This window comes from Antechinus flavipes, chromosome 1 (assembly GCF_016432865.1).
Source record: "Antechinus flavipes isolate AdamAnt ecotype Samford, QLD, Australia chromosome 1, AdamAnt_v2, whole genome shotgun sequence".
NCBI classification, from domain to species: domain Eukaryota; kingdom Metazoa; phylum Chordata; class Mammalia; order Dasyuromorphia; family Dasyuridae; genus Antechinus; species Antechinus flavipes.
Window position 1 is genome coordinate 153,319,200 of NC_067398.1, and position 24,717 is coordinate 153,343,916.

A 24,717-nucleotide genomic window follows, 5' to 3' on the forward strand; every position below is an offset into this window, starting at 1 on the left:
CCTCATATCTTAGCACAGGTTCTAACAAATTACAGTCAGCATTTTTTTATTTGTTTACACACCAAAATTTTCGTGTGTCTCTTAGTTAGGAGCAACTATTTTTAACATCTCTAGACCCCTACCGTACAGTTTGTTGCCAAGGATACCCTCATAAAACCTAGTAGTATCTTGCCCATGGTAGGTATATGATCCGTAGCTTTGCTTGGATTTTTTTGTTTTGGGACCTGGCATGGTACAGTACACTCCTATAAACTTCTCAGCCAAGCCAAGCTGATGATATTGGTGAATTAATCGAGTTGGAGAATCCTAAGCTGGGAAAAGGAGGGGTATATTCAATTTATAAGTGACCACGTACCAGACATTGTGATCAGGACTTCTGCAAATATTATCTCTAATTTGATTTTCATTACAACCCTGTGGAGTGGGTGCTATGATTGTCCTTGTTTAATAGTTGAGGAAACTAAGACAATCTTAGCTTTGTAGGTACATAATAAATCTCTTCACCCGAATAGATTCCCAATGGACAGCAGAGACAGTCGGAAGTACACCAATTCCTGAGTCAGAGAAACTGGGTTCAGATCCCAGGACTGATAGTACCTTTGTGACCTCAGGTAAAAGATTTTGCTCCTTGGGCCATAGGTCCAAAAGAGGGAGTTGGAGTAGATTCTGAGGCATTTTTAACCCTGGACTTCTGAGCCTGTGTTTATATTTTTATTTCTTTTTTCTTTCATATGGTGGTGAAATTCGCAGTAAAAGCAGTAACTTTGGGTCCCAGCTTGCATGTTTTAGCTGGAACTTTAGAAAAAGCCTCAGTGAGGAACCAAGTCTCACTTTCATTTTTAAATGCTGTCACCAAAAATGGTTTTCCTTTTGAGGAAACAGTAGACTCTGAACTTTTAAGAGGAAATTATATCTTAAGTTGAGAAGTTTCATTTCAGAGTTGACTTAAATCTTCCAAATGAATGTGTTAAAGAAGAAAGTAAAGGCCATTTATTTATTTTTTTAAAGATAGAACAGCTAAGAAGGGAAGCATTTTTTAGGCAGGAGGGTGTGACTTAAATTACTCTCCAAACATCATCTTGCCTTTTTTTGGCATCAGTGTGTAGCCCATTGAACACTTGCAGTTATAGTATAGGAAACTGTGGAAGAGTTCCCATTTGTATAAAGAAAAAATGATTAATTAAAAGACATAGTCCAAAAGCAAGTCACCTCATCTGGATTTGAGAGAATTTTGCAGAATCTATCTGAGTCATTTGTCTAAAAAGCAGACAGTTCCTTAGGTATATGTCCTGAGGCTGATAATAGTCAGGGTATACAAAGGTTCCTTCCCCTCATCTATCCTATAACTAATGTTTGTGTTAATGGTAACTAATTTCATAAAGGAAATTAGTGAATCATTTACTGTCAAATTAAACCTAAATAGATGCTGGTGTTTCTGACTTGATAACGTTATGTTGGGAGCCTTTCCCTTATAAATTCAAGGCTTTGTTCTCTGTGATCACCAAGCAGTGAGAATAAGAGGTACAAAGATAGATTTAAAATCCATTTAAAGAAGTCCATGGGGAGATGGTCATTGTTATTGCATGTGAGAATATTATATATGTCCTAATAATATATTTGACAATAACAAATGTATATAGAAATGGCTACTGTTCTAAAATCTTGCTTAGCTTAATTCTATTGTGTGATAAATTTGCTCACCAATAGCAAGTTTGATATTAAATAGATTAACTTAGTCTGCCCCGAGTGCCATTTTGCTTTGGACTAAAATGCTTTGGCAGTTTCGGCCAGGATATTTCCTTAATTGCTTATGACTTAGATACTGAAGAGTAAGGGAAGCATTACTCTCTTAATTCCTCTTACATATATAGAACACTTTTCTGTAGTGCTTGGAATCCAGAAGCTACCTTAACTTTTATTTGAAGACTTCTTTCCCCTTTTCCCCCAGCAAGTAGTCTCTTCCATCTTTGAATTCGGATAGTGCTGTTTGCACCATTTTTTAACAGTTGTCAGTTTGCTACCATGTTTCTGCTTTGTATCCTCAAAAAAATGGCCAGATTATCCAGAGCAAGGACCCTGTCCCAACCCTAGAGCAGAACAGGATACCTCTTATATAACAGACTCACTATAAATTCTTAAATGGAATTCTCTCCTTTCCACATAATTACTCCATTTTGTAAAAGGGAAAAAGCTAAAATAATTTTGCTGTGGAAAAAAAGAATATTTTTCTCCCCTAAGTAACATGACAAAGAGGTAGGTAAGAACAATTTTGGTACCGGGTTACAAAAATATATGACTGGTGAGAAGGCTGAATGAGTGTATGGTTATATTTAGGTTTCTTAAATTGTTATTGGGTTTCATTCATCCACATGAAGTGTGGGAGTGGGATATATTTAAGCCCCATGCTTAACAGATGTGATATTTGACCAGATAGGTCTGTCTTCATTCTGACTACAGTGTATATGACCCTTGGCAGGGCATAATGCTGCCTGGGTTAGTGCCACATACACTCAGCTGCTCAATAAGAGCCCTCTGATTTTGAGGAAGCCTTGTAGGTCTCCTGTGTCTCAGTCTTTTCTATCCCTAATTTCTTAGGCCAGGCCTCTTTCTCACTTTCCTTCCTTATCAGTTTCACAAATTGTTTTTTTTTTTTTTTTAAATGCCATTTGAAGCCTTTTTTATACACAAAGCACCTGGATTGCAGAGAAATTAAATTAGGGATGCAACTTGGAATTCTAATACTTAGAACAAATTCAATGGTGGAGATTGTCAGTCCATCTTAGTCTCTATGTTCATCAAATAGAAATGGCTAATAAACTCTAATTCCCATGAAGGAGCAGAACGGAGAGTCAGCAGCCAGTAGGCATTGGGGGCATTATTCCCCTTCCCCCTTCTCCAAAGCTATTAATCTGCTCTCTTAGGTCAGATCCTACTTAAAGCTCTAGTTTGTGATTTGCTCAATAATAGAGTTAATGTTAGATAAAAGATTTGAATCTGAATCCCCTGACTCCAGATCTTATGCCCTTTTCAGTATATTACATTGCTTATTACACCATATTACATAGTTTTTACCAAATCATATTCTGAGAAGTTCTAGGAAACCCTATGAATTAGACATTCTGGGAAATTTCACTGAGAGATTTTTCTTTCTGAAATATTAAGCGAGAATATGTATTATGTATTATATGTATTATACCCATGCGTAATTTTAAGGTATTAGAGTGGGTTCTATTTTATGCTAAGATTTCCCCAACCACCTTTATTTCAAATATATTTCCACGTCCTTAATATTCCAAGGCTAATATTTTTATGGGAGGTCAGTTTATTTCAAAATTTGAAATATTGTCTGGCCTAATTCTTTTGGGAAATGATACCTTAAAGGAATGTCATGTGGAAAAGGAAGAACATTTGTAAAAAAAAAATTTAGAAGTACATGTAATGTCTATATAGGCTAGCTGGTTCATTACAGCACAGTACCAATGGAATTGAGACCTAGAATTTGGTAGCCTAGTCCTATAGCTATACATTTAATCTTCTTGCAAACACATGCTACAGATTTGGGAGAGAAGAGGAGGAAGTATAGAGGGAGCAATGGAAACCATTACTAGTACAGGCTCATGGGATAGTAGATTTAGAGGGATCTTAAGTTATATAGTTTAGTCCTTTCACTTTGACAGATTTGCAAAAAAGATGAAAAGGACTCACTTGAGGTCATACATATAATAAGTAATAGAGGAGAGGATGTGAACCCTGATCCACTTATTCAAAGTCAATTATATTTCCCTTATCTCATAGCTGGGAAACCAATCAAAAGGCATCTCTACTAATGATGGAGGGTCAGGAGCATTCTTTTCCAGGTGTAGGACATTTATAAACATCTATGCTTTGGAGTTAGTTTTAAGTTCACTAGATATACAGTACTTAAAGAGTCAAAATTGACCAGCTAGTTAAATAGCCAATTTAATCTCTTCTTGACCTTAGGAGTCTTAGGTCTCTGAAACTTTGGAACACAGAAATGTTCCCTGAACACTTGGCTTGGGATAGATACCAATCACCCTTTACCTACTTTAGATGCTGTGTCATTTGCTTTGGTCTCTGGGAAGTTCAAAAGATCATGAAGTTTCAGTAAAATGGCTTATCAGCAAAATGAGCTAGGAAAGACAATCGGAGGAGGTGAACTCTTCTGCTTTACTCTTGCTCTTTTGCACTGCTCTGTTCTTAAACTCCTTGTTCACAGATAATAAAGGAGAAAAAAGTAGCTTAGTTCAGAGGTATCCCCAAAACTCAGGAGAAAGGCAGCAGAGATAATGACTCTGTGAGACTGTTCATTTAGCATGACTTGAGTATTGAATTATATAATTAATTCTTAATTTTATTTATTTATTTTTTTGCCTCTGGAAGTAGATTCCTTTATTACCAGTTTTTTGTTAAAACCAAATAGTTATCTAGTTTGTGATATTTGGGGCAATTAAAAATTGTTTGTCTTCTGATCTAGATAAAGACATTTCAGGGTCATTTTTGGTTATTTGAAACTGTTCCCTGGGCAGTTAGATGACACGTGGATTGAGCACCAGCCCTGGAGTCAGGAGGATCTAAGTTCAAACATGACCTCAGACACTTACTACCTGCGTGACCCTGGACAAGACTTCACTTAACCCCAATTGCCTCTCAAAGAAAGAAAAAAGGAAAATAAATTGTTCTCATTGTGGTGAAGAAGTTTGAAGAAATCCTCATAAATTTTCTTTTTACTTTGCCATTATCAACATTTCCTTAGAAATCAGAAATAGGTTTTAGTATGTTTCCATTAATATGAATCCCATCTATTTAATTTTCTCCTTCCTCCTCACTTGGAGTAGCATGTGCACACACGTGCGTTTCCAAATGTTGCTGTTTATATATTAATATTTATTTGAGTTTGTAGCTATATTTAAACCGATTTGATAATTTAACATCAGCTTTGTAAAGAGCTTTCATTAGTGATTGTAACCTTGCATGGCAAAGGCTTATTCTTAGAATCATAGGATAATTAGCTATGGATAAAACTTTAATGATAAAGGGTTACATCTTTTTCAGGAAACTGAGCTGCCACAGAATTTAAGTGACTTATAAACCAAGATCATCTACCTGGTTGATGAAAGAGCTGGAGTTAGAATCTAGTTCAATATCTCCCTTTCCCCCCTGCCCCACTTTCTCTACCTGATATTTCGCTTTTAAAATAACCTTAATTCCTTTCAGTTTTAATAGAGGTAACAGGTAACAGTTAAATTTTTCCATAGGCTTGCTAGATACAATAGATTCTTAAATTACATACAAATAGATCTTCAAAAGATTGCAGCAAAATTACCAATAGGGGGTAGTCTAGCTTAGGCTCTACAGTGACTCAACTTCAAGACACTTTTAAAAAATCATCCAAGCTCTGATTGGAGCCAACAAAAAAACATCTGTTGTTTTATTTATAGCTGCTATTTCTAAGAAGCATATTCTTTAGCAGATGAAAAGAAGTGGTTGACAGGCCATAATTCATAAAGTTACTGAGGCCTAATCTGATAGAACAAAATGTACAAAACTCCCTTCCTTCATTCAGACACTCTAGCTTCCCTTTTAACTGAACATAGGAATGAGGTAATGAAAAAGATTAAAAGTTGCCTTGCTTTTTAAGAAAGTGAAAATTCTTTAAATAATCAGAAAATCTGCCATGCTCAATTTTTGCTTTCATGAATCACTGTTTTATCCTTTATATTGTTGGTGATTCTCAGCATAAAGTTAAAATTTTTCTATCATTCCTGTAACTATTTATTTTTGACCATTTGTCTACTTCACACATGATTCTCAGGGCTCCCAGCTTGATAGCATTTTCTAATATAAGTGGCATGTTCTTTTGTAAAGAGGTATAATATGTCAGTTATAAATGAGTAGATATGGATGAGGGCCAAGTATTTAATACTCTTTCCTCCCCGTCCTACCCCCACATACCCCAGCACCAATTCTGCTTTCTAGTTCCAGTTGATATTTATATCATAATTCCCACCAGACAACAAACAATTCATCCTAATAATATCAATTATCTTTTGCCATATATTTACAGATTCATTGATGAGATTGTAACTTGGATTATGTTCATGAGCTTTCCTGAAGCCAGTTTATATTGTTTCTTTTGCTTCCCTCCATATATAAGACTCACCACTGTATTGAAGACAGCATTTGCATCTGCTTGACATTACTCTTCATAAACCTATGTTATTTGATACCCAGATGCCAATTGCCCTTTTAATGATTTTAATGATTTGTTCTAAGCACATTAAGGGTAAATGAATGATTTGTAATTATTACTTTTTTCTTTTTTAAAGGTCTTTTCATGAATTAATATTGAGTTCAGAAAGATTAATAATATTCCCTTGTAGATTTCACTGCTGATTATCTTACACTGTGAAATGTGAATGTGAAGCTATTAAAATTTGGTTCCATTTTTATTTTTTTGACTAATTCCCATATCATTAAGCTTCAGTGTTGATGGTCATTTGTATCTATAACATTACATTTGTCTTAAAATCATTTTAGCAACATTATTTTTGTTCATTATGTGGTTAGCATGCTAAAGAAATCACAGATAACTCCAATTTTCTTGTCCCTGAAGAAAATTATAATAAATATGAAAGTGTTTATTCAATCCCTCACCCCCTCTATTTGAGAGTCAATGGTGCTTTTTTGGATTTCCAATTGTCTTTTCTTTTTCCTCCATTTCATATTATATAATTATTGAGTGGAGATATTGTAGAAAAACATCATGCTTTGAATATGGATTAGATAAGATAACCCTCAAAGTCTCTTTTATAAGTCTAATATTATAGCAAGGGACATTCCCAATTTCTGCATGTCATTGTTATCTCAGATTCTTTCATTAACAGTAAAGCCAGAGGATTTCTAGATTTTATTTAGAGGAACAGTTAAATATGTCGTATGATAGCTTTTTGAAAGCTATTTATTACTCCTTTCTAACATGATTAAACAGAATAGTCCTCTTGCACCACTGAAAGTGATAAGTTGGCCAGCTATATTTAGCTGAAGAAAAAAAAAAGAAAAACAAAAAACTATGGCATCTTTGGGAAGAATGTGCTTATTAGTTTAGCCTTATGAGAAAATGTTTAATAAATGTTATCCTGGAAATATTTAGCCTGGCCCATGTTCTGGCTTAGCTTTAGTTTTGATTTAAAAAAAAAAAAAAGCTGCCACAGAATGGAACAGGAATTACCTTACATTTCATGGACAAGAGGATTTTTGCCTTTGGCAACATATAGGGTACTGTGGGATAAAAAACAAACAAACAAACAAAAAAACTGGATTTGCCCTGTCCCTTACTAAGGTAACCTTAGGCAAAAGGATTAACCTGAACCTCTCATTTCTTAAATGAAGTGGTTTGAATTATGTGCTGGCTTATAGATATCATCATAGATTAAGAATACTTTTTCCTTAGAATTTTTAACTTCTTTAAATATGGCCCCTGCTGCCTTCTTTCCATGTCTTGGTACCCCCAGAGATATTCTTGTTGCCTGGTGTGTGTGTGTTATACATAAGGTAGTAAAAACATATATATATATATATATATATATATATATATATATATATAGAGAGAGAGAGAGAGAGAGAGAGAGAGAGATATCTAGATGTGAAGTAGTAACATATATTACTACTTTATATGTATTTTACTATTTTGTGTGCATACACTTAAATATGTGTTTACAATATATATACTTTCTACTATATATTATACATTATTATATACAGCACATACACAACTTAAACTTTGTGACACGCCCAATGAAGATGCTCTGACATTTGCTATTGATAACTTTTGCTGCTGCCATGGAATAAATCAAGGCTTTCTCCTCCTTAAACATTGATTTAGCCTTTTGTCCTTTGCCATTTTTTCTTCATGGTACCCCTTCCCTATTATCTTTTACTTGTACATTGTGTGTATTCAACTACTGAAGTAGGAATTCTTAACCTTGTTTTGTTTCCTGATACCTTTGGCAGTCTGATGAATCCTGTGGATTCCTCAGAATGTTTTTAAAAGCAAAAAATAAAATAGGTATTATAACAAAGAAAACCAATTATATTGAAATAAAGTTAGCAAAATATTTTAAAAGTTTGTATACCCTAGGTTGAGATCTCAGCACTTAAAGTGCTTTCAGGTTACACATAGTATGCCCAAAAGTTATTTACAGATAGTAAGTTAACTCATTTTTTGTTGATTCCATTTTATAATGGTCTCTTTTAACCACAAATTTAGATACACATTTTCCTTCCTTACCTGGCATCAGGTATAAAGTGGAGGCTGATAGTTTTATCTTCTGCATTCCAGTAGTCCTCTCTTAATATGTAGCTCCCATTTCTAGGTTCTCATTGCCTTCCCACATGAATTCTCTTTTGTGTCTTTCAATTTTTTTTTAATACAAATTTGTTGTCTCTTGCAAATATTATTATTATTATTCAATCTTATTGTTTTCATTTTATTTACTACTCTTTCTTGCAGTCTATCTTCCTCTAGCCTGAATCAATTTTTTTTATTTCCATTTTCTTTTCAGAGCTTCCTTTTCTTTCCATCTCTTAACCCTCCCCTAGTCAGCACCAATTCTCAGGGGTGTCTTTCAAAGCAGTCATGACATTAGCATTTCTGAAGTGATGTGTGGTAACTTTTCTCAGTTAAAATGCAATGACTAGGGAAGAGTGACTTTCTTTACAGGATTGTCCTTGAAGAAAACCAGAATCTTCAGGTATTGTTAGAAACATCATTTCTTCTTTGATTTACAAATGTAACCATTTATGTTTCTCTTTTCTTAGAGTAAAAATAATTACTTAATATTACTGTAAAATGGGCTGGCAAGAGAAGAAAACCAAAACTTTATGAGAAAATTCCATAAACTCTTCTCAGATCAGTGTGGGGGCAGGGAGGGGAGATTTTTTGGTCATCAAATTTAGCAACAATGAGTTCTAACCAGAAAATATTATTACAACCTGTGAAAATTGGCTAGTTTTGTCTCAGTTCGCTCAGTAGAAGTGGTTCCCAAATTCCTGTCAGTTTAGACCAGATTTCTTGTGTTTATAGGTTTAAATTAGGAAGCCTTGAAAGGAAAATACATTTCCTTTTGACACCCACAGTTTTAGCTTTGTTGTTGTTCTAGTTCAGCAAAACAAAACAAAACAAAAAAATAGTTCTACTTGTAACATTCCAGGCTTTGAAATTCTCTACAATATTCATTTTCTTCCTCTAAAAAATTTGCACATTTTCACATATAAATGTGACATGTGTTTTCTCTGTGTGTGTGTGTGTGTGTGTGAGAGAGAGAGAGAGAGAGAGAGAGAGATTAAACATCATATTAGAATCTTTGCAATGCATGGTGTAGTGAATTGCTAAATTCAGATTTTACTTTAAGTGATTAGATAATAATTACTTATTTTGTGTGAGATTAAATGTATTATTTCAACTGGATTTTAACTGTTTCACTGCCTTGGTTAGTGACAATTGAAGCAAAGTTGGAATGTCTCATTTCATAAAAGGAATTTTTCAGTCCTTATTGCCTATAATAATGTGTCTCTGGAGTGTAAAGTTAAATTTGAACAAATGCCAAATATATTTTTTTAAAGCTATGTAACTAAGAGGCTGGTATCAGACAGGCAGTTCAATTAAAGGTGTCAAAGTATTTGAATATCCAGAAAGATATGAAAGGTTGTAGTTTTCTAAATGGTTAATCTCTTTAGGTCGAAATTCCCATGGTGCTAATTAAATGGCATAATTCTCTCTGTAAATCTGACAATTTCCATTAGGCCTCTTTCTCACTTTGAGGAAGGAGAGAAAGGAATCCTTTATGTTTTGAATTTCTTTCTTATTTCATATCAGTTCAAAATAGTTTTTTTTTTACCCTGCAGAATAATGTCTGTTCTCTTTTAAAATATGAAACTCATAACCACCCAAAGTTACAAGTATTTTAAAATAAAAATCAGCATACAAGGAGAGAAAATTAACTGATGCTTATTTCACTTAGTTTCAATGAAATCATGTCTTTTTATTTTAGATGACTGTGCAAAAAAAGTTGCCAGTATTCTGAACTTAAGCTGGTCCATTTTTAAGCTCCTTAAATATATAGCCTGTTTCTGCCTGAATGGAACTTGTTCCTTGAAATTTTCTAGATCATTAAGTATAAAATTAGTGTTTAGATTAAGTTAAAAAAAAATTTTGCTCCTTGACATTTTAAAATCAAGTTCTTGTATTCTTCATAATTTTATTCACTATACTCAAGGTATTTGTGCAGTTCCTTCCACACCATGAAAATGAGAATTAGGGTAGGGGATCCCAGATATTTTGAGAGATATTTGATACTATAAGGTGTTATTATTAAAGGTGTATCAGAAATCTACAGGATGTAGTTTTGTCTCATAATGTTTCTATTCTAAGACTAATTTGAATTTCTTAAGGGAACACTTAGAGTTTTGTATTCCTAAAAAGCATTTTAAGGGAGGTACAGCAAAGTATCCAATCGGTTTTTGATGGCAATGGAATTCGGTCTTAGCTACAGTTATTACATAAAGTAACATCTGACAGATATTTGTTCCTGCTTTGTATGTGAACCTCTTTTCATATTATATCCTTTTACAGTTTAAAAAGCTCGTGCTAGTCTCAGCCCACTTTCATACTGCTTCCATCTATAATGAAAGATTTGGCTCTAACATTTCTGGAGCTAGTCAGTATTCCAGCTTTAATTTTCCACTTGCCTTTGCCAGGCACTCTAAAATATCTCTTTTTACTGAGAACTCCTCCAAAAGGTACAGCTGTGTGCTGGTTTCATCTTGCACTTTGTAGCTATGTTGGCAACATCTAGTATAAGGTATGCTCCCGTCTCCCACACATTGCTGCTGCCCAAATACTGTTCAGGCCTGTCAGTCTTAACCAGCTTGAGAAGTGCCCCAAGATTGCAGGGAAGTCTGGTCTCTCCATCATGTGATTGGTTGTTGTTGGGGTAAAGGAAGAAAAAATAGAATTCATGGAAAATGTACCATACGACATACCTGCAGCTGGGGAGACTGAGGAGGTCATCTTTGTCCTTGCAAATGATGAAGAGAGAACATGGTAGACTCTTTACCTCCTGCTTTTTAATACTGAGGAGACAGATTTGGATCTTCTAATTCTCCTGCTCTTTCTTTTCTTCAAGCATGCTGATGGTTTTTCTTTATAAAATGATTCAGTGGAATGAAAAACTGTTGGTGAGGTATAGTTAAAGGAATTCACAAATTTGCACAGATTTGAGGGAGTGAACTTGATCTCCACAGTTCAGTCCCTTGCCTCCAACAAATGCTTCAGAATTTCAAAATGGTTTTCAGTCAGATACTCACCAAAGTTTGTTGAGGATAATTTCAAATGCTTACAAAAGTTAACATTTATAAACTTTGGAAAGACCAAACTTTGTTCGTTGCTACTACTTTTCCTAGAGATTTTACTGAATAAAAAGGGGTTTTCTGTCTTGGTTGCAATTTAAATTTTCCTAGTGATTATTGTTTCTGGTCTTCATTTCTTAAAAGGAAGGGCTTTGAGTAACTGTTTGCCTTTTGGATGAAATTAAAGACATACTTGTTTTTATTATATTTCTTGAGGGACTTCTGTGCCTAAGATAGATGTTGTCATGCAATTCTGAGACTTCTCAAGGAAAATAGATTTAGTAACTAAAGTTAGCTGTAATGGTGAGAAGTAAGTCCTTGAAATCATGTGTCTTGTGTTTTTGTTAAATGGTATCTTTTAGAACCTCCCATTGCATATTCTTAGTAGGTAGCCTTGATAATTCAGACATTTGAACAATTGTGAATTACAATATGTACAGTATAGAAAAAATTGCTGTGATCTTTTAAACTTCCAGATTTTCTGTAAGGACACCTTATGTGGCTTTTAAGAAATGTTTCAGTATCTTGGGAGATAGGATAGGCATAGGAATTAGCTCTGTAATTTCACAGATTCTCAGAACTCCCTGGGGAAGAAACTTCATTTACGCGCTTCAATTCACCCTGGGAGATATTCTTTCTGCAATTTAGAATCTTGGGAGAATTGTCTAGAGCAATGAACAATTAAATGACATGCTCAGAGTTACCTATAGTCAGTATGTCAGAACTAGGATTTGAACCCAGGGGTTCTTGGCTTCCATATCCACTCTATCCACTTATATTGTGGCATCCTTCCTCCCTCCCTTCCTCCCTCCCTCCCTTCCTTCCTCTTTCCCTCCCTTCCTTCCTCTTTCTCTCCCTCCCTCTTTTCTTCTCTCTCTCCTTCCCTCCCTCCCCCTTTTCCTCCCTCCCTCTCCTTCCCTTTCCCCCTTCCCCTTCCCTTTCTCTAGAAGACCAGAATGTTACACATCAACTTAATTTTGCTTTTGACATTTGTGCTGGCTTGAAATGATGTGTTACTGGGGTTTAATTGAGGAATACATGGTTTCAAATTCCCTAGACATTTATTAAGTTTGTGGGCAAGTCATTTCTACTGTTTCAAGTCTTCCCTCTATTCTTTCCATAAAATGTCAGCATTTTATATTATTGGCTTAATCTTTCCATTTTTCTTTGTTTTTTTTTACTTGAAAATAGAAAATTTTGAGATGTTAAAGGCATAATTTACTCTCTATTAACATTGTTTTACATATCTTTACATAACTTTTTTTTTTTTTTTTAAAAACTTACAATGAACCATGTTGAAGACAGGAACTGGTTGTGGTGAGTAGTGTCTGTGAGCTGGTAATGTCTTAATCGAGAGGCAGAGAGAAGTGGATTGTGTTGTGTTGTCAGAGAAATCAGGAGTTCTTAGATATTTTGGCTTCAGTTTGTAGTATTTTTAAATAGTCTGCTTTTCAGGTATGTGTATGTGGAAGTAGGTGGAAGTTAGTATATCCTTTGATTGCCTTAACTTGAATTTGCTTAGCTCAGCATTTCATTTCAGGCTGCTATCCTCAGATATACTTTCTTCTGTCAGATATTTTCCCTTAGTAGAAAGGATATCTATCTCTAAATGTCCCTGCTTTCTCAATATGAAAAAAGAAGACATTTATTTTGTGCCTACAAACTTTTAGTGTCTATTATATACTGTGTTAAGTGTTTTACAAATATTTTTTGATTTGATCCTAGCAGAAATCTTGATTTTACAATTTTATAGTTTTAGAAGGAAAAGAAATGTGGGTTTGACTTGTGGATTAGATGAGTCCCAACAAAATTGTCTATGGAGTTAATTTCTATACCATAAATCTGTCTTTTACAGTAGAGATATTTTCTTTCAGGATGAAGGCACAGGGAAGATGGTCTTGTTAACTTGGGAGTACAAAAGAAAGTAAAGTGGTTAGTAGGTTCTGTAGATTGTAGCTGAGTCTGTACCTGGACAACATCCTTTGATTATTTCTTAGGTTCTAACCGTACATACAGCTCTGGAATAGTTTTTATTTTTTGTTGTTGTTGGGATTTTTTTTTTTGATTATTTTTGTTCTTTTGTTTGGTTTTGTCCAGTAGAGCTAGTCATCAGCCAATGCATAATAATAATCTTGCTGAAAATTTCTTAAGTTTCTGAATATATAGATTTAATAAGGTGATGTCATACTTTTCTGAAAATAATTCCAAAAAAGCAAATATTTAATGATTTAGTTTTGCATGGTGAAATACCATGGTGATTGAGCAAGTTTTAATTGAAGAAATTATTGTGTGTCATTTTAGTATATATTGCTTCTCATAAAAAATACTTGACTAAGATCCAGTGAGCATTTAACATGAAAAGGAAAAAAAATAGATCATATAAAGCTATTTGTTTCTAAATAAAAGCATATAGGGAGTCATCCAAAAAAAAAAAAGTCCCTCAAAACTCAACTAAAAGTCTAAATGGAAATAAGAGTGAATTTTAGCAAAATATTGGCTGCACATATAGAGATTTTCATAGTGAGTCTGTTTTTATAATCTATGGTTTGACAACTTTGTGGAGAGAGTATTTAGCTCCCTCCTCTGGCATATTGTGAGAAAAATTACTTTCGCTGCCAAAAGATTTTCTTTCTTTCTTTCTTTTTTTTTTTTTTTGTCTACAGAATACCAAATGTCATATGCAGTGTCAAAGAAAGAAATATTTATGTGAATAACATAAAGTTAAAATGTTTTTGTAGCATTGTAGTGTTTTTTTTAAAGAATATAAGTGACCCAAAAAGAACTGTTACATAAACACCAACATTTCAGAAACTACCCAGGGTACATGCAGATAGAACATTCAACAAAAATGGCATGGAACCTTCATCTGAATACAGAACTGATACTATGCGTTTGTTAAGCTGAAAGTAGTTAAAGAAATGTAGTTCTTGTTTTAAAAATTTACTTTTTTGTCTTATCACATATAAATTTAACATTTTAAACTTTTGTCCCTCATTTTTTCTTCTAGGTTTTACGCTTCTAGATCTCACAGAGCAGTTTTCTTCTCCTGCGATTGCTCCACCAGTCCTTATTAAATTAGTGGAAGCTATTGAAAAGAAAGGTATGTGCTAGAATTGTATGTTGATTCTGACTGATAGGTCCTTGGGTCATTGGTCTTTATGCATTTCTTAGCCTTGTAGGAAGTATTAAAAACTCAAGTATCAGAAAGTAGTTTTCATCTGATGTTTAAAACAGATGAAATTTGTTCTCCAGAGCCTCATCAATTAATCAGTGAGCACATAATAAGTGCTTACTACTGCCTGTGACTGAGCTTAGCCTTGGTGATACAAAGACAAAAGTGGTGGTAACTCTGGCCTTTCAGAGATTGTGCCATGGGGTTCATATTTTGGTGGGCCCTAACAAATGGAAAATTAAAGGTATGAATCTTCTGACATCCCTTGAAAGAGGCTCAGCCTAGCTAAGTATAGATAAATTCATTAGCAGAAAGTTGGCTAACCTGATGATCAGTTTTTTTTTTTTGGCCACTATGATTTGTAGAATTTTAAGTGACTTCCCTTCTCAAGTCATCATAGTTTGAGGTCAGTGGAGGGAGCTCCAACACTGCAGAAGTCATAGGTGTTTTGAAGTATTAGAAAATTATTAAATGGTAACTGCACACACATAATACATTTTACACACACAGACATACAGACATACATACACACACATCAATAAAATGTGTCTACACACTTGTTCACAGGCCACTGCTCTTTGAAAGTTTTGTTGCAGGATTTCATCTTTACCTATTTTTTAAGACCTTTAGAATAAAATAACTTTTTTTAGAATTTAAAAATAGATGTTAATGGGAAATGGAAATAACTTTCTCACTCAGTCAGCAAAGTATTTATTAAGCATTTGTTGTGTGCCCAGACACTGAATGTAGATATAAATAAAAAAATGTTTCTGCCCTCAAGGAGCTTACATTCTAATGGAGAGACAGCACATAAAGGGAAATTTAAAAGATGAGGGCTGGGATGTGGGAGCCTGGTAGAAGGAGCCCAGAATATAATCTAGGAAGGAATGAGATATAGATGACTTGGTGCTCCCCTTTAAATGAGGGTTCTAGAAAGAGCCATCCTATCAAAGAAAGAAGATGTGAGAGGGTACTTTCAAGGTGATTTTTAGGACTGGAGTAAGACTTTATGATGAAGAATTTGGAGAATGATAGCCAGTTTTCCCAAAAACATGATGTTGTGTTTTTTGTTTGTTGTTTTTTTAGTAACCCAGACTGGTTTTTTTGTGTTTTAGGCCTGGAATGTCCAACTTTGTATAGAACCCAGAGCTCAAGCAGCATAGCTGAACTCCGGCAGCTTCTTGATTGTGGTAAGTATTTCAGATCTAGGAGTATATAAAATACTAAAGACATTTCTTTCTTTTTTAAAAATGATTTATTTTCTACCCAAATTTATGTACAAATAATTTCTAACATTAATTTTCCAAACATTTTGAGTTCCAAATTTCCTATTCCCCTTACCTAAGATGGCAAGCAGTTTGATATAGGGTATACATGTGCAATCATGTAAAACATTCACTTTTTTTGTGAAAGAAAATGAATGAGAGAAAGAATGAAAGAAAAAGGAAAAATAATTTGCTTTGCTCTGCATTTAGATTCCATCAGTCTTTTCTTTGACAGCAGATAGTTTATTTTGCCTTGAATCCTTTAGGGATCTTTGGATCATTGCATTGTTGAGAATAGCTAAGTCATTCATAGTTATTCACTGTACAGTAATGCTATTAGTCTGTACAGTGATATTACTAGATCAAAGGGCATACACAATTTGATTGCCCTTTGGGCATGGTTCCAAATTGTTCTCCATAATGTTTGGTGCAATTCACAGATCCACTAACAGTACATTAATGCTCTAATTTTCCTACATCCCTTTCAACATTTATCATTTTCCTTTTCTGTCATATTGACCAATCTAATAAATATGAAGTGGTACTTCAAAGTTATTTTAATTTGCATTTTTCCAATCAATAATGATTTAGAGCATTTTAAAAAAATGACTAGATAGCTTTTATTTCTTCATCTGAAAACTGCCTATTCATATCCTTTGACCATTTATCAATTGAGGAATGACTTGTATTCATATAAATTTGACTCAGTTTTCTATGTATTTGAGAAATAGAGTCTTTGTCAAAAAAACCCACCTTGGTATAAATATTTTTCCAGTTTTCTGCTTTCCTTCTAATTTTGGTTACATTGGTTTTGAGAACCAAACCCTTTTTGTGTAAACCCTTTTAAATTCAATATAATCAAAATTATCCATTTTGCATCCCATAATGCTCTTTATTATCTCTTGTTTGGTCCTACATTTTTCTCTTATCCTTTTATGTGACAGGTAAACTATACCATGCTTCTCCTAATTTGCTTATGGTCTCACCTTTTATATCTAAATCCTATACTTGACATCTTGGTATGTAATAGAAGATGTTGGTATATACCTGGTTTCTGCCATAAATTTTGTGCAGGATACTTCTTGATATTTTAGATCATGCATAGCACAAAATGGAAACTGAATTTGGGGTAAACCTTACTCTTGGGGTATCCTTATTCATTTTAGAGGAGAGCTTAAATGTTTTCCAGTCCAGCTCCTAACAGCATATACTGTTTTGGTAGAAATGTAAAATCTCAAACATCTGTCTTTAGTTCAGTGATTTTCTGCCATGAGCCTGTATGACTGCTCAAGAAAGGGAGTTGGTACCAAAGAACTCCCTCCTTCCACTCTACCAGTTAATCACCTTCCTCTAAACCAGATGGATACTTTTGGCAGAGGTTTCAGAGGGCTGGGCTTAAAATGAAGAGGACCTGTGTTCACATCTGCAATTTTACCCTGTATACTCAACATGAGTTGAGTTACTGACTTCTGTGATCTTCAGACAATTCTCATGCTTAGGTGACCACATTAGCTCATATAGGAAACACTACGTCCTCAAAATGCTATTATAGAACTGTTAAACTTGTGTGTGCTCTAGTTTTCTTGTGAGCCACCTGTCCTACTCTGTATTCTATTAATTAATTACATTAATTAAAACAGTAATATTTATCTTACTCATTTATCTGGAATTTGAATATTAGGGTTTGTTTTCACATTTTTCTGGAGGCAGAAATATTAGTAGCTAATATAATAAAACTAACTCTTAGACTTCCCATCACATCAACTCAAAAGACCCCTTATTTATTCATTCATTAATCAGATGTTTACCAAGTGGTTACCTGTTCTAGGCCTTGGTGGGAGGAAGGGGAAAATACAATTTAGTTTTAGCCATAATGGTTGCCCTCCCAAAACTTATTCTTGGGGAGAGGCTGAGATGGAGGTAAGATGAAAATTCAGAAAATGAATCACATTATATTACATGGAAAGTGGTAAAACAAAGTGCGGTTTGTACTCTCAAGTTTTGCTGTCTTGGTGGAAATCTTCATGGAGGAGATGGGGATTGAACTGAATTTTAAGAGATGATTAAGCACAAAGCAGGAAGTAATATATCCAAGCAGCATGAGCAAAGCGCAGGGCCTGAGTGGAGGTGGGAAGTGTAAATTGTCAAGTTTTTGTAGAGTTCTCAGAGGGTGAATGGAGTGAGGTGCTTTTCAGATAGGGAAGGACCTGAGTGATAGGCAAGGGAGTTTGAGCTTTATTTTGGAAACAGTAGGGAATCTTTGAAGATTTCTGAGCAGAAGGGTTATTCAAGCAGATTTGTGCATGAAGAGGGTGGCAGAGCCAAATGAAAAATGACTTGGAAGGAGGAACTTAATAGCTTGCAGAAAAGCTGCAGAAAAGACCTGCTAAACTATATGTGGTAGTGCAGGAAGAAGGTAATGAGACCCTGTGAGAGTGAGAATAGGGATAAGGGGGACAATAGAGGAAATGGAACCAAGATAATTTGGAAGATGATTGGATGTAAGAGGTGAGAAACTTGTCAGGGTAATTATTATAACATCATAAAAATAGCTTTAGTAAGTAATTGCTTTTTTTAAGCCTTTCTCTTGTCATCCATCTTCCAAACTTGCCAACTCTGCATTTCAGAATTGCCAAGGTAAAGATAACATTATAAGCAACATAACCACTATTACAGTAGGGAACATTTTATTTTTCCTTTAAGATTTAGTAGTAAATGCTGCTTAGTTGTGCAGTGTAGAAACATACACACATACATATCTCTTTATGTATATTATGTTCTTCTATATCTTTTTTACTTATTCAACAAGCCACATATGTGCCAAGTACTTATCATAATACAATCAAGGGTAAAAATATTTTTCTGAGTTTTAAAAAAATTTTTATTTCAAAAATATGTTTTCAATTCAATTAATACTTCAAATGAAAATGTCTAACATAATTATGTGATATTGGTTAATTTGAAATGTCTTAAATATTAAAGGCATTTTCTGATGAATTTATAGCATCATTAATGTTAGATAATTTTTTTCCCTGAGGCATTTGGGGTTAAGTGACTTGCCCAGGGTCACACAGCTAGGAAGTATTAAAATAGTGTCTGAGACCAGATTTGAACTCAGGTCCTCTTGACATCAGGGCTGGTGCTCTATTCACTGTGCCTCCTAGCTGCCCCAATTAATGTTTATCTTAAGTATATTCATATGATTGTAGATTCATGTTTTAGATAGGAAATTTGTGAAATTTGTTAAGGTCAGAGGAAATACAGACATCAGAGCTTCATGAGTTTGTGAACTCCTGTGAAATAGTGGTTAGATTTTAAGGTAGACCAAGCATAGAATTGAACCAGGTTAGCAGTAAATATCTTCATGCTATATTATTGACATGAAAACCAGTTTGTACAACCAAGATAATTGTGAGATTAAATTAGTGCCCTTCTTGAGCATTCTGAAAAGCGGCAATGGAAAAGAAGCAATAGACAAGCAATTTGTCTCCACTTTCTGCCTCCTATGAAATGAGGAGAATGGTGCAGAATCTCTAATACTCTGGGTATCAAATATCCTGATATTCTGGGTAGTTTTTGTTGGGATGTTGAACCACAGCGATATATTCATTGTGGTCAGAGAGAAGCAAAAACATGAGAGGAACATGGCTTTGCATCTAGTTAAGTGAATTGCCAAATGCTTGTTTAAAGTTTTGTGCTATGGGATGTGTATCTGTTTTATCTACTTTCTGTCTGTCTATTTTAATTGAGGATATTTCTAAAAATATCTAGAGATCAAGGAGTATAATGGTTGATAGACATAATTAGTGAACGATAATAAGATTGGTGAAGAATTGGTGAAAAATTTAAGAACAGAAGAAATGAGGGTTTTCAGGTCTATAAGTTTTTAAAGATTTTTGGAGTTTATGTCTGAAGTAATTGTGGGATAGGATACTTAATGCTAGTACCATAAAGAGAACAAATAAGTCTCAAATGAAGAAGTACTTAAAAATCATACACATGCATGAAAGGACTAATAATGTTTTTAAAGAGTAATTAACATGCCAAGTAGGATGTGCTATAGAATGAACTTTGGCTTTTCAAGTGAGCTTATTTATTATTGGAATATTCTTTTACCTGCCTGGTTTCCCAGTCATTATTCCCAGAGTCAGCTACATACAGAAAAGCTTCTATGTATTCAGATTGTATGCAGATATGGGGAATACATTTGGAATGCTAAAATTTAGTGTCTTCTAGAAAATTTATGTGATGAAAGCAAGGTTTTCCTACAAAGAGAAACATCTAATTATTCAAGTAGTAAAATTAATAGTATTAATCTGTTCAGCAAATAAACAGATTTATTTAAGGGTTCAGGACATCAGAAATATTACAAGTATCAGTAGGGACATTGGGTAGAATATATACTTATTTTAATAAGACTGATGGAATTTAAATATCTATCAAGTGTTATGATACCAAATCCTCAATATAAAAAAAGCAGGAAATAGTGAAAGAATCATTGAATAATTTTAACTGACTTGTGTCTAAATTTTAATTTTGTACAAATGTAAATTCCTCTAAGTAGTTTTTTTGTTTTTGTCTTTGCATTTCCCAGCACATAGTATATGTTTAAGAAATAACTGATTGCTTAGAATCAAAAAAGACAAAAATTGAAAAAAAAAAGCAGTACTTTTAATGACACAAATTTTCTTCCTGAAGCAGATGCCCATTTTTACCAATAATATTCTTATTGTACTATATATTGTAAATCTTGGAGTATCATAGTTTGTAATAAATTAAAGCTAGGGGTCAATCAAAGGACAACAGAGATACATGATAGCCATAAATAGGCTTAAGTGTATCACCAATTAAGAATCATATCCCAAAAGATCATCAAAGAGATGTATGACTGTAGGCTGGTCATGTAGCAGGTGTCAGAGATAATAATAGCTTATGTTTGTATGTTTACATGTTTTTTGAATTTTGCAAAATGTTTTATAGATATTCTCTCATGCAAACACAAATATACATACATACATAAATGTGTAAGTCTTTTAACAACTCTGAGATTCAGCTTCCTGTTAAACATTTTATATACTAGCCTGTATTATCTTATGGCTAGTACAGTTAGCTAGTCCCTATTAGTTTAAGTAATGAATCCTGTGAAGTGGTCATATTATTTGAATTTATGCCATATATTGCCATTGAGCTGGAATCAGTTGCTATATTTTTCATAATCCAAACTTCAGATAGTGCAGATTATAATGCAATGTCCTCATTGTCACCTTCTTTTTTCTTTTTTCTTCTTTTTCTTTTTTTTCTCTTTCTCCTCTTCCTCTTCCTTCTAATTCTTCTTCTTCCTCCACCAAATAGGATCTATTAATGTTAGAAGTGGGATTGGAATCTGAGTCTTCTTGACTCCCTCGGGTACCATTCCATCCATTATGTCATACTATCTCCTTAACTAGGAAATGACAGATGAACTGGCTCTCTTCATTCCATTGTACCCATTTAACAAGAAAAGGTCAAAGGACAAACCTTTAGCACATTGATTGACCCTCCTATAGAGGATTTGTGGGAGGACCTTAAAAAGTTTCAAAAGACTAGAATGTGTGAATAATGGCAGTCAGCAGTAACTTATCTTGGTGAGATCACAGATCCTATGGAATACCCAAGTAGGCCTTATTTAAAGATTGTCACTGATGAGTAGATTTTCTGGAATCTTGATCTCACATCTCCCGAGGTTTAACATTTGAAATTTTAAAGTCCTAACTGTAAAAGTCTACAGTAAGCCATGTGTCTACTTGCTTAGAGATAGGGTAGAGAGTAGCTTATTCTAGGGATTCCAGTTGCTTACATTAAGTGATTAGGAGCCACACAAAACCTGCTCTCTCCTCTCCAAGTGTTAGGATAGCTATGCTGGTGAGCTTCAGGAACAGTCAGTTTTCAATTACTAAGTTTTCTCTAATCTCCCTATTCTCTAGTTCTTCTCTCTTTCTCTCTCACACATACACACACACACACCTATATATACACACACATATATATGTATATATACACATTTGTGTGTGTGTGTGTGTGTGTGTGTGTTTTTAAGACATGCTTTGTGTTTCTTTATGGCCCCCCAAGTTAAATGTGTGACCCACAGGTCTTTCTACATGTGGAAAGATGTACAAATGTACATCTGTGGTTATTTGTTCTTAGTAGGGCCTGAAGTGGTTTGAGGTACTACCAAACTGCAGAGGGTTTTTGTTGTTTGTTTAATATCCCATTGCTTTATACCAGTTAGTTTTAGTGCATTTTGGCTATGTCTGTCTCACGATATTTTGTATTATAAGTTTTATAACCTTATGAAGGTAAGGGAACGTTTGCTGGACTTATGATAAGGGATGTTCAGAACACCATGCCTATTTTCTGTGCTATGTTGGAGTGATTTTGAACATTCTTGGGTATTCACTGCCCATTATTTCAACTATTCAGGCTTTAAAAAAGAATCTTTGATTCTTCCCTTAGACACCTCCCATTTCCACATACATGGTCTTCAGTTCCTTTGTGTAATATATTACATTTGTCCCTTCTCCCTGCCATCACCTCCACTCCAGATCCTCATCATCTTGCCACCATCTTGATTCCTACCATGTAACCATTCTAAAAGACTACTTTGTGCATGTTACTCCCTTTTTTTGAAACCTACTGAGACTTCTCATTGTCTACAGGAAAAATTGAAGCTCAGCTATTAAGCCCCTATAAAATTTCTAGTTTTTTTTTTTTTTAACTTGCCTTCACTCTTCAATCTCCTATTGCCTTGTTGACAAACTTTAATCACCAGCCAAACAAGACTATTTATTATCACTGTGCCATTCCATTCCTTATATCCCCTTCAAACACCACTTGCATTTCTTTTACTAACTTTACTTAAGTGTTCTTCCTGCTTGAAATATCTTCTCTTACCACCTCCTTTTTCATAAGTCCTTCAAGGCCCAGCTCAAGCTACCCTTCCTCCAAAAAACTTTTTTCATCTGATTCAGGCCTTAGTGGTTTGTCTCTAAATTCTTTGTCTTTGCTATTTTTGGGGAATCTGCAGCTGCCTTCTAATTGTCTACCTGCTTCAAATATCTTCTTTCCCCAATTCTCCTCCATACCAAAGTTATCTTCTTAAAGCACATAACTATGCCATTCTCCTGTTCAATAAACTCTATTAACTCCCTGTTATTTCTAAGATCAAGCAAATAAGATCAAAAATTCTGTTTGGCATTTAAAATACTCTCCTAACAGGCTACAACTTAACTTTCCAACTTTCTTATATATTACTCCTCTTCCATTTTTTTTCAAAGTTCAACCTAGATGTCTACTTTTCTGATTCTGCTGCCCCCCAAACTTAGTTCCTACTCCTCTTCCCCAAAATTAATTTACATTTATGTGTGTGTGTGTATGTATGTATGTATGTATACACACACACACACACACACACACACACACACAGTCTTCCCCCAAAATGTCAAGGATTGTAGAATTTTCCTCTTTGATTCTCAAACTTTGACACATTTTTATTGTTTATTATGATTGTATTTACCTTTTTATGTATGTATGTATGTATATATATATACATACATATACATATATATGTGTGTGTGTGTATATACTATAGGGTTTCCTTAACTGGATATAAATTTCATGAGGATAAGGTTTTATTTGTCTTTGGTGTCTTACATGGATATGATTCTGATACTTAATAAGTGCCTATTGGGAAATAATTTGCCATAGTATCACTTAACCTTTCACTCAGTTGAATAGTTTGTTGAACAGTAGTTCTGAAAGTTGCTTTGGATGGCTGTCCAAATAGCCACATTGTTGTTATCTTGTGAATAGTATATGTTTCATAAATCTTTATTGAATATCAGGAAAAATAGCTTTAATTTAACCTTATTATAAACTATTACATTTTTATCCTGATGATTAGCAGTTGCTGAAATTTTCTATTAATATTAAATAAATTAATGTTGATTTGTAGGGTTCAGTCAGTATATTTGTGACCAGCACAGCAGGAATAATGTAGATGTGATAAATAAAAACTCTTGTATGCAGATATGAGGAATACATTTGGAATGTTAAATTCAATGTTTTCTAGAAAATTTATGTGGTGAGAGCAAGGCTTTCTTTCAAAGGGAAGCATCTAATTATGCAAGTAGTAAAATTAATAGTATTAATTTGTTCAGCAAATAAACAGATTTATTTAAGTATGCAGGAGACCAGAAACATGCCAACAAGTACCAGTAGGGACATTGAGTAGACATGTACATTCTTATTAAAAATAAGACTGATGGGATTTAAAAATATCTAGCAAGATATCAAGCCTCTTTCATCCCTCTTCATTTTGTTGCTCTTATTTCCACTACATTTTGCTTTGTAGCTTAGGAGACAGGTGTTTTTTAAAAAAAAAAAAAATTACAGATATGTTAAAATTCTTGACACCTAAAAATACATTTCTTTTTGTTTTACAGATGCCTCTTTGGTGGACTTTGATGTGATTGATGTACAGGTCCTATCAGATGCTTTCAAGAGGTATCTCTTGGATCTGCCAAATCCTGTCATTCCAGGGACAGTTTACAGTGAAATGATTTCTGTAGCACAAGGTTGGTTTTCCCTTTTTAGACAACTCAATTAAGCATACATTTAGACATCTCAAAGAACTTAATTAAATGTTGTTTATAGAGCCAGCTTACCTTTTCAGGCTGATTACATTTTATTTGCATTTCATACTCTGCTCCTGACCAGTGAAGCTACATCTCCCTCCTCCATCTTTGCACAAGCTATCCCCTTTGCTTGGAACGCTTTCCTTATTTACCTCTGATTCTTGGAGCTTTTATCTCCCTC

General features: G+C 34.2%; 1 protein-coding gene across 1 annotated transcript in view; it reads left to right on the plus strand.

Annotated features, from left to right (window-relative positions):
- Window positions 1-24,717, plus strand: part of PIK3R1 (phosphoinositide-3-kinase regulatory subunit 1) — a 96,026-nt gene that overhangs the window by 46,791 nt on the left and 24,518 nt on the right. The window contains exons 3-5 of the mRNA XM_051991597.1: window positions 14,435-14,527; window positions 15,715-15,789; window positions 24,345-24,476. Coding sequence (XP_051847557.1) covers window positions 14,435-14,527; window positions 15,715-15,789; window positions 24,345-24,476 — 300 coding nt within the window. The remainder of the gene's footprint in view (window positions 1-14,434; window positions 14,528-15,714; window positions 15,790-24,344; window positions 24,477-24,717) is intronic.